At 38.1% G+C, this 11,169-nt stretch overlaps 1 protein-coding gene across 50 annotated transcripts in view; it reads left to right on the forward strand.

Annotated features, from left to right (window-relative positions):
* The window catches only part of PLEKHA5 (pleckstrin homology domain containing A5), a 245,580-nt gene that overhangs the window by 157,525 nt on the left and 76,886 nt on the right, over positions 1-11,169 (forward strand). For 33 of the 50 annotated variants that reach the window (XR_010147989.1, XR_010147988.1, XR_010147987.1 and 30 more), the window contains 2 exons: positions 2,661-2,780; positions 3,629-3,682. The exons of 16 other annotated variants lie outside the window; for them this stretch is intronic. Coding sequence is in view for 31 of the 34 variants with exons in the window: in XM_016923033.4 (XP_016778522.1) it covers positions 2,661-2,780; positions 3,629-3,682 (174 nt within the window). In the remaining 3 variants the exon portion in view is untranslated. The remainder of the gene's footprint in view (positions 1-2,660; positions 2,781-3,628; positions 3,683-11,169) is intronic. One more of the 50 variants, XM_054664128.2, reaches the window with a different exon arrangement.

Here is an 11,169-nt window from a genome sequence, read left to right on the forward strand (position 1 = left end):
GGTGGAGTTTGCAGTGAGCCGAGATCCTGCCATTGCACTCCAGCCTGGGCAACAGAGCAAGACTCTGTCTCAAAAAAAAAAAAAAAGAAACTTTATTGTATGAACTAGGTGGGTTTCTTTACTTTCATTCCCTTATCCTTAAAACAGAAGTTGCAGTAATTCATTAGTGAACAAATCCAGCAAGCAGTTATTTGTAGTCAAACTACCAGCGTATTAAGTTTTTCGTGTGAATTTTTAGATTAACTTCTTTAGAGCTGTTTATAAAATAAACTGATTTACATATCAGCAGAAAAAGACTGTAACAAGCGTTCGATCAAAGCAAGTATTTACCATTACCATTTCATTGTCAGTGTTATGTTAATTGGAAAGGAGTTACATTAGCAGGACACTTCTTCTAGTTAAAGAGAAAAGATGACTTTTCCTCACTTCAGTTTATTTTAATGGTATTCTTTTATCAGGGGCACTGGCTTTATTGTCAGTAGATAACCTCAGTTTCTGTAAAGATGTGATTTTAGCACCTGTGTGTATAGTTGTTCATTATTTAAAATTCTCTTCCTGCAGTAATCAAATTCATCTTATGTGTTTTGTAAAAACATTGTTTTATTTTATCTTTTACACATTTAGATAAAATGAAATATTTCCTTGCTTTAAACTTCCTGCAGTTTATTTGCCAAAGATTATTTGATTAAGACTAAGAACTTTTAAATGTGGGAATCTTAAAACATTAGATTGTTGGCCTGACAAATAGTCATTAATCATAGAGTAAATGCTAAATAGCATACCACAAATGTTTCTCTTCTGCCTTGCTCCCTCTAGTGGATATTTAGCACAAAATTTATTTACCACCTCCTACTTTCTTTGGTCAAACGTGCCTCTTTATTTGGCCTCAAAATCTAAATAAAGTTATTGGTATCTTTCATCCTTTTGAAAATCTCTTAATCTGTTTTTAGCTCCATAAATAATAAACCAGAGTTTCAGTATTTCTTGCGGTATCACTCTGGATTCTTAGAATATCTAAATCCCTTTGCCCATCTTACCTTCTCCCTGGCAAGACCTCAAGTGTTGGAGATGATGATCATAAAACAAGGACTATCCTAGCATCATGAGGTCACAAATAGGATTGGCATCAGAGCAAAAGCAACTGTTCTTTTTCTCTTACATGGTTTATTTAAATCTCACACACCAAACATTCTTTGACCATTTAATATACAGTAAAAAACTGTTGTCTCACCTGTGGATACCCAGTTTTATCTAAGGAATCCAATAGTAACTTCTGCTAACACTTTTTCTTCTGAAGGCAATAATTTTTAATATGATTTTGGATAATGGTTAAAAATGATTTCTGTTTTTGAAAAGAATTGTCGGAAAATAAAGAGCAATAGCAAATAAACAGAACAGAAGAGAGTTAATGCAACGCTGTCGTGTAGGCAAAACAAACCAATCTTGGGAATACTTTTTAGCCTGGAATTTTTAAGAGTACATTGCAGCACTCCAGTGAGGAAAGCCTGTAGCCTGCTTTCAGTTGTTAATCATAACAAAGCTCAGAGAAATACCAAGTAATATTTTATGGGCTATAAGACTGCCAATGATCATACTTTACTGTATTTCTAAGAAAAGTATATTAAATTGGCCCATTAAGGAATTTCATCCACCGTTGAAAATTTATTTTCCTTTGGATCACAGTCACCAATCAGGAACCAAAAAAAGGTTCTCTTCTTTTCCCAGAGTGAAGAAGGAGGGTTTATGTGCCCATGGAAACTCTCTTTTTCTTAAAAAATAAAACTGATCTTTTGGTCATAAAAAATGCTGTATGAAAGCACTAACAGTGACATTTCAGAGTATAACTGGGAAGCAATTAATAGAACCCAGATCCCAAATTTAATAATGTGAAGATATCCAAGTTTTATTTTATTTTATTTTATTTTATTTTTTTAATTTATTTTGAGATGGAGTCTCGCCCTGTCGCCCAGGCTGGAATGCAATGGCGTGATCTCGGCTCACTGCAAACTCCACCTCCTGGATTCAAGCGATTCTCCTGCCTCAGCCTCCCGAGTAGCTGGGATTACAGTTGCGTGCCACCATGCCTGGCTAATTTTTTTTTAATCTTTAGTAGAGGCAGGGCTCAGGCTGGTCTCGAACTTCTGACCTTGTGATCCGCCTGCCTTGGCCTCCCAAAGTGCTGGGATTACAGGCGTGAGCCACTGTGCCCGGCCTACATTTATTTTAATTATTTTATGTACGTTCTGTTAGAAAGTTGGACATGCAGGTATTTGTACTATTGCTGGGAAAAGGTGTAATTTTTTTAGATATCTTAGTAAAATATCTTTTAATAATTTTTTAGTAGCACTTATGTACAAACCTTTATAATGTTTTTTTGGCATTGTGCTTTTTTGTACTTAACATTTAAATATTCTCATGAGTTCTGAGAAAATGCCTTAATTTACTGTTGTTTTGCTGTATCTTTTAAAGTAACACTGTTCCTTCTATTTCTCTAGATATCTATGCATTTATGTAGGACCTATCATCATAGTGCCTAGGCACTATGTTTGATGTCAACCATAAGAGGAAACTTGCCAAGAAATCTTGGTTTAATATCTGTCACTTAAGACAACAATTAATCTGTTTTCCACTGTTTGGATTCTTAAATTGTACTCCTTCAGCCAGAGGAGCTTACGCTGCTGCTAATAAAGCTGAGACGGCAGCAAGCCGAACTGAGTAGTATCCGGGAGCATACGTTAGCACAGCTCATGCAGCTAAAGCTTGAGGCCCACAGCCCAAAGGTCAGCTATGGAGAGATTTGTCTGTGTCGTCTGCCATCATCTCTTATTTTGAACCACTCATTAGTCAATATGATCAGCATCATTAGTGTTGAGCATGAGCCCATACCATCATTATAGTGACAACGTTAGAATCTCCTATTAACCCTTTGAGAATTCAACTTATTTATACATTACTGAAAGAAAATACAGGTAGGGTGCATTTCTTCTTAGCCTTCTACCCACCCGCTCACCCACTGGCTTTTGGGTTTGAGGAAGGCAATGCGTACAATACTTCATGTATGCATTAACTTCATGTTGTTATTCACTGAATACTGTGACTTCCATATCTGGTAAAACAAATATTGAGAAGTCCTATAATTTCCAATAAAACAATAAATTAAAAATTCATTATAGCTTTAATAATACTGCCTTTTAAATGTTAAAAATTAATTTTAAAATGTCTTTTATTTTTAATGAAAAGAACGAACACATAACCGTTTCTCAAAGGGTTTATAGCTCTGGTTATATAAGAAAGATCTTATTGAAAGAAGTAGTACTATATTAGAGGAAATAATTGACATGTAGAAGTTCTAACAGTCAGTTTGCTAAAGGTATTTTAAGGAATTTTTCTGCTTAATAGTTCATTGTTCATATGCATGTCTACTTAATTTCTTACAAAACAAAATATAATTTTGTAATTTAATATGTCAGCGGTACCATTTACAGGGGAGCATGTGCGTGAAAGTTGTCGTGTACTGTGATATAATAGGTTGTAGTAAATTACCTGTTTTTCTTATTCCAAAATTGACCTTTTCTTGAATTCCACATCCTCTTTCTCTGTCCCTTTTTTCTTAATTGGTGCCTACTAGAATGAAATTCTTTCACATCATCTCCAAAGGAACACCATATATTTGGATCATCAGGTGGGATTCATAGAGATTTTCTTACTTTTAATACTTAATAGAACTTCTTAAATATAATACAGTTTTTCAGGCTTCTCAGCTATTTCAGTCATGTTGAATTAATAACATGACTTTTACAAGTGATAGAATATGAAATCTCTGACCAGGTGGATTCAGGAATTCCATAATAAACAGGGAGAAAGGACAGGTGTGGAGGTAAAGAGGGATACAGATGCTGGGTCACCTGAAATTGAGAGCCTAAATTCTCTAGACTTCTTTCTTCTTATCCCGTTAAAACACCTAATCCTTGAGGCTTATCTCAGCTTGGAGCTGACCTAATTAAAGGAACAGACTCCAAGCTGTGAATTGTCTTGTTGGAAGGCAAGAAGGAGGGTGAATGTAGTGTGCTCTGTATTCCTAAAGGGGAGTTTAAAGGTGGGTGAAGTTGGCTGGATGCAATGGCTCATGCCTGTAATCCCAGCACTTTGGGAGGCTGAGGCAGGCGGCTCACTGGAGGCCAGGAGTTCGAGACGAGGCTGGCCAACATGGAGAAACCCTGCCTCTACTAAAAATACAAAAATGAGCCGGGCGTCACAGTGAACGTCTGTAATCCCAGCTACTTGGGAGGCTGAGGCATGAGAATTGCTTGAACCTGGGAGGTGGAGGTTGCAGTGAGCCGAGATCATGCACCACTGCACTCCAGCCTGGGCTACAGCGCAAGACTCTGTCTTAAAAATAAAGAAACAGAGAAAGAGAGAGAGGGAGGGAGTAAGGGAGGAAGGAAGATGGGTGAAGTGTGTAGTGGAGGTGATTTGCAGTTGCCTGTCCTTATTCCCTGTTTGCTGTGTACCTCCAATGTTTGGTCTTTGCCAACGTGTGTAGAGCCAGTTTTATAGGAGGCTCACATTCCTAGCATTAACTCAGTGGTGGCACCAGGTGTGCCTGGTTGAGGTGAATGTTCAAAAGTGAAAATGGCAATGGGCCGGGTGTGGTGGCTCCTGCCTGTAATCCCAGCACTTTGGGAGGCTGAGGCAGGTGGATCACCTAAGGTCAGGAATTTGAGACTAGCCCAGCCAACATGGCGAAACACCGTCTCTACTAAAAATACAAAAACTAGCCGAGCATGGTGGTGCGCACCTGTAATCCCTGCTACTTGGGAGGCTGAGGCAGGAGAATCACTTGAGCCCTGGAGGCAGAGGTTGCAGTGAACCAAGATCACACCACTGCACTCCAGCTTGGGTAACAGAGCGAGACTCTATCTCAAAAAAAAAAAAAAAAAAAGAAAGTGGCATTGAACAAGGAGTGACTCAGTTTTTATAAAATGTTCTATTAATATTTAATTTTAATTTGTTGGGAATTTTTTGTTATTAGACATAATTTCTTTCATTGAATGCATTTTTTATATAAATCAAGCTAAAACTTATTCTAGCTTGTTTCAAAATGTCCAAACTTGACTATTTTATCAAATAAAGAGGTTACTTTAGAAAATAAGACAAATGCTTTCATATTTATATTTGCCTGTTTGAAACAAAACAGTAATGTGCTACTTTAAATTAGTTGTATTTAAAGAGGGATTTTGCATTAGGATAACCCTTTGAAAGGTGTTAAATCATTTTCCTTATTTTAATTTTTAAAAGTAATACACTTTTGTTAATATAAAATTTAGATATTTTCCACAAAACATTTTCATCAGCATTTTGGCTATTGGAATACTTTAAAAATCAGCATTTCATGTATCCGAATTCCAGATCTTCAATCCAGAGATTGAGGCTATTGAATTTAACCACAGTGTATATTATGCACTTTGTATATTATGCACTAGAAAAATGCATCTTCCTTCAAAATTCTACACTACCAGAAAGCTGCTAAGATATATGGGAAATAAAAAACTCCTTTGTATTTAGAGCTGCAAATAGTCCTAAAAAATAGGTTTAAAAAACAATGATATAAACATGAATCTGAAGTTACCCCACATCTCTGAAAATAAACCTTGTGGTTTACTGTAATTTATTACTGACCTCATTGAATCAAAGCTTGCAGAGACATAGAACTTCAGAAAATTTTAGAAAAGGACAGGTAAATATATCAAAAACACCACCATATGCTAAGATGCCCTTCCTCAATCATTTTCCCACGTCGAGATTGTGCTTTATCCCTTTACCCAAATGACCTAGATCTCGTTGAGGTTCACGTTCCCATCACTCCTCTCGAAGAAAGCTTTGTGGAACCTTTTCTACTGCTCCATGCTGTGGTCCTTCCGGTGACTTCTAAACATCCTAATGTGTTATTGATCTTCTCTATTCTCTCAACATGTCACCAAAGCTTTTCCAGTAATTTATCTGAAGTAAAGCTATTCAATTTTTAAAGTTTGTGATAATGAGAAGAATTACAGAATTGTTTGAATGGTACTTGTGTTTGAAGTAAGAATATTTTGATAGCAAAAATTGGGCCATTTTTAGGTAATAATTAGACAGCATATGAAAACATGGTGGAGACTGCCCAAAAACTCAGATATACTTAAATGTATGTATCCTTAAGGTTTCCTAAAGAAAATCTCTCTTTAAATAATTTTATTAAAAATTTATGATTTAGAAACTTTGAATTTTAATAAAATTTTTCGTTCAGCTCAAACATTTCCAGCTTTTAATCTTGTTACTGCCAGTAGCGTAACATTTTAGAGTACCAGGTCCGTTGTTTTTGTAGGGATTATTGGTTCCCTGGATTTATGAATTGATTCATCAGTTTTATGTAACCACAAATTTGAGAGTAAATTATAAAATCTGAAAGAGGAAAAGGCTCTGGTCACATTTTATACTATATATCATAACAAATGAACATGTACTAATCTATTCTCACTCTAACACTTACTCTGCCTCCCCTAATAAATCATCAGAATAACCCAAGACCAGCAACAAAATGTAGTTTCCCTCCTGCCCCTTGTGAGGTATTACAATAATCAAAAGCAAAACTGTAATTTCTTTAAATTCTGTTAATCACTGTCAGTATTCACAAAACACATAGACCCAAAGAGTATTCTCATAGTTACTTCAGAGGTCAACTCATTTCTGATGCTACTGGAATGTTTAATAACAAATAAAAAATAAAATAGCCTTATCTGAAAGTCTGCAGATTTACATATTAAGCAGGCAATCCAAAAATCTTGACTTCTGGTGCCTGTAACTTCAGCAATATAATTTGATTCTCACTGTCACCGTTTATGAGGATGAATCATGTATTAAAGTGGTTTAAAAATAACAATAGATATACTAATTACATGGTAGAATTTTCTTCAGTTTTTTGTTTCATTATGAAGTACACTATTACAGTTTGTTTATGCTTCCATAGCCCAGTTAGTGTATTATTCAAAGTCCACATTTATATAAGACTAGCCCTGGTTTATTTGTCATTTTTGTGAATTTTAATATAGTATAGGCCCAAAGTAGAACCTGTATACATAGAGTAATCCCAACTATATATTTTATGTACCTCATCCATGCTCTATGTAGAGAATGAATAAATGCATAATATATCAGTAACTCATTTTCTTCTCATCCAGCTTAGTTGTTGCTGAATATTGGAGACACTTTTGGTTACAGTTTAAGTGAAACTTGCCAGCTTCATCCTAAAATGCATGTACTGAATGGATTTAACATTTATTAGCTTTTTCCATGTTTATTTTTCTGCCTAACAGAATATAATAGGGATGGAGGGAAGCCATAAGTAAAGTGTTGCCCTTGCTGTGTACTTGCCAGGAGGTTGGAAGTAAATTTCAGATTATCAGCAGTTAAAGTGGGGTCTCCTCCCCTGAAGAATGAAATATCCTGTTGTAGTTCTTTGAAAGTGCCATAGTGGCTGGTGTTTATTTTATGAGGGCAAAAGAAAATTTTGAAAAAAATTTTTTTTCTTAACAGGGCAGATCAAGCATAAGCTGCCCTGCTGAGCAATCATTTTATGATTAGGAGTCCCTAAAAGGCTCCATAGAGCCAACTATAAGTCATTTGTTTGAAACTGGAGTAACAGGTTTCCATAGGAGCTGATTGTAGCCAAACCATTTGATGATATTTGGTTGTAAGTTAGAGAAGGAGCACACTGGTTGTTTTGGCTCCTGTACCCTACTGGTTATTAAGGATTTTTAATAGTATCCGTGGTGGTTAGATTCCCAAGCCAGGCCATGAAAGATAGTATTTTACCCTGTGCTATATCTGAAGACCAGACTAACAGTATCACACACCCTAACCACACTGAAGAAAACATCTCTCTTAAAAATGTATTCAGTGGCTGGGCACAGTGGCTCATGCCTGTAATCCCAACACTTTGGGAGGCCAGGCAGGTGCATCACCTGAGGTCAGGAGTTCGAGACCAGCCTGGCCAACGTATAGTGAAACCTCGTCTCTACCAAAAACACAAAAATTAGCCAGGCATGGTGGTGGGCACCTGTAATCTCAGCTACTTGGGAGGCTGAGACAGGAGAATCACTTGAATCTGGGAGGTGGAGGTAGAGGTTGTGGTGAGCCAAGATCACGCCACTGCACTACAGCCCGGGCGACAGAGTGAGACTCCGTCTGAAAAAAAAAAAAAATTACTCAGTGTGGCCAGGCACTGTGGCTCACGCCTGTAATCCCAAGACTTTGGGAGGCCAAGGTGGGTGGATCACCTGAGGTCAGGATTCCGAGACCAGCCTGGGACAACATGGTGAAACCCCATCTCTACTAAAAACACAAAAATTAGCCGGGCCTGGTGGTGTGTGCCTGTAATCCCAGCTACTTGGTAGGCTGAGGAATGAGAATCACTTGAAGCTAGGAAGCAGAGGTTGCAGTGAGCCAAGATCATGCCCTGCACTCCAGCCTGGGTAACAGAGCAAGACTCTATCTCAAAAAAAAAAAATGTATTCAGTGTGCAAACCTCAGATCTTAGGAACACTTATGCCTTCTTCAGCAGATCTAACATTGGGAGTAGGGACTTGAAGTTTCTCAGTCTTGTCACTTACTAGATCTACGCTAGTTTCTAGTTCTTGGCTCCTGTAGCCTGGACCAGGTCTGGTTGGGTTGAGCAAAAGAATGAAATTAGGCGTTTAGAAACTAGACCAGGAGCTGAAGAGAGGAAGCAGTCAAAAACTCTCCATGAGTGAAGAGGTAGCACTTTTTTGATCCAGGCATGAAAGGAGTATTAATAGGAATGGGGAAGTTGGAACGTGTTCCCTCCATTTTCCTCACCTCCATTTTAGCTTTTCCTTCCATTTGTTTCTTACTCTTTTTCTTTCTAACATTCTCTACTAGTGTTTGAAGAGCAGTTGTGAGGGAACTTAAATGATATTCCCCTTTTCCTTTTCCCTAATAACCTTCCTGCCAGATTTTCAAGTAGGCAATGATAACAGCAGGTGAGATATTAGGAACTGTGACTATGAAGTATGTAGATGGAGATGTGCAGAAGGATCCAGAGACTTAGAGCAATGCTTCACATGCTTTTGGTAAGCATGCTCCCTACTGTGGGTAAACCAAACATGTACGAACCCCCCGAGAATTATGATATTCTACTGCAGGAACCAGCCTCTTCTTTTAACATCAGATAGCTAAAGGACGTTATCCTCAAAGTCATGGAAAAGCAGGAAGTTTGTCACGACAAATCCGTTTGCCATAGTACAGTTAAAAAAAAATACAGTGCAAGCATACCTATGTATTCTTTCTTGCATGAAAATGTTTAAGGTTTGCCAGAGTCAATAGCTAAATCCTTCTTTATAATTTACCAGTAAATTTTTTTTTGTTTTTTGTTTTTTGTTTTTTTGAGAATGAAAAACATTTCATGTTTGTTTGGAGATCCAGTAGACTGGGGATAGATTGTCAACAGAGTCAGCACCTACATATGTGTCTTTTTATCAGTACATTTTTTAAAAAACAATTATCAAATTCTTCTGAGGAGGATAAGAAAATCTTTTTTGGGCTGGGCACAGTGGCTCACGCCTGTAATCCCAGCACTTTGGGAGGCCAAGGTGGGTGGATCACCTGAGGTCAGGAGTTTGAGACAGCCTGGCCAACACGGTGAACCCCATCTCTACTAAAAATACAAAAAATTAGCCGGGCATAGTAGTGCGTACCACCCGCTACTCGGCAGGCTGAGGCAGGAGAATTGCTTGAACCTGGGAGGCAGAGGTTGCAGTGAACGGAGATCGCACCACTGCACTCCAGCCTAGGCAACAGAGGGAGACACCATCTCCAAAAAAAGAAGAGGAATAGGAGGACAGAGATAAAACTCAGAAAATTCTTGAGCAGGATATGAAATAATAATAATGGCAGAACTATAAGACTAAATGGATAATGGAGTAAATTAGAATTTAATATGTGTCTCTTAAATTGGCCTATTTAGTGCTCTTACATTATTCATGGGTCTGTTCTTAGCAGTAATATGTCCTATTTTTTTAGCTTTTTTTTTTTTTTTAACCTATCTCAGTGCTAACTGGGGAAGATCTCCGTCTCTTGGTGTCCTCTCTACTGAGAATTCGTTTTCATCTATTCTTCATTTTACTACCTGTCACTGTGTGAGTCTTCATCTCTAGCCCTGCTGGGTTTCTCCCAGAAAACAGAGTCTGTAGTGTGGGCTTTCTTAATGTGGGCTCATTTGCAGGGAGTTTCCTTTGGGAAATGATATCAAGGTATGAGAGAAGAGAGTAAACAAGGAAGAAAGGGGTATATTATCAACTGCCATGGGCAACTTGGGCCTTATGGGACTGATTGATGCCTATTGACAAATGAGTAGAAACACTGCAGAATTACCCAAGTGAACAATAGAAGTGGGAAGCATTTGTACTGGCTTCCATCCTCCATTGATTAAGGGTTGCCCTGTGAGACTGACTCACCACCACATTGAGTTTATGCCTACGTGGATTTCCCATACACAAAGTGGTTGACTCAGCAATAGCTGAAACAGAAAAATGTGGAGAGGGGCAAAAAAGCTGTCCAAAACACCTCTCCACAGTTTCAGTTATGTATCTCTAGTTGCCTGTGGAGATCTCCATTTGAAATTTCTGCCTTCAGCACATCCTCAATGTACCCAAAACAAAGCTGGTCATTTTGGTTTTGTTTTGTTTTTTTGTTGTTGTTTTTTTTTTTTTGAGACAGTCTCACTCTGTTGCCCAGGCTGGAGTGTAGTGGTGCAATCTCGGCTCACTGCAAGCTCCACCTCCCAGGTTCAAGTGATTCTCCTGCCTCAGCCTCCTGAGTAGCTGTGATTACAGGCACCCACCGCCACGCCTGGTGAATTTTTGTATTTTTAGTAGAGATAGGGTTTCACCATGTTGGCCAGGCTGGTCTCGAACTCCTGCCCTCAGGTGATCCACCCGCCTCAGCCTCCCAAAGTGCTGGGATTACAGGTGTGAGCCATCGCGCCTGGCCCAAAGCTTGTCATCTTTATCCCTCAAGTCCCTCACCAAAAAGCTAAAGCAAAAAAATAAAATAATTTTTTAAAAAATGGTTCAGAATATCAGTTGCTATTAACTTTGGTCATGTCACAAGCAT

Source organism: Pan troglodytes, chromosome 10 (genome assembly GCF_028858775.2).
Source record: "Pan troglodytes isolate AG18354 chromosome 10, NHGRI_mPanTro3-v2.0_pri, whole genome shotgun sequence".
NCBI lineage: Eukaryota > Metazoa > Chordata > Mammalia > Primates > Hominidae > Pan > Pan troglodytes.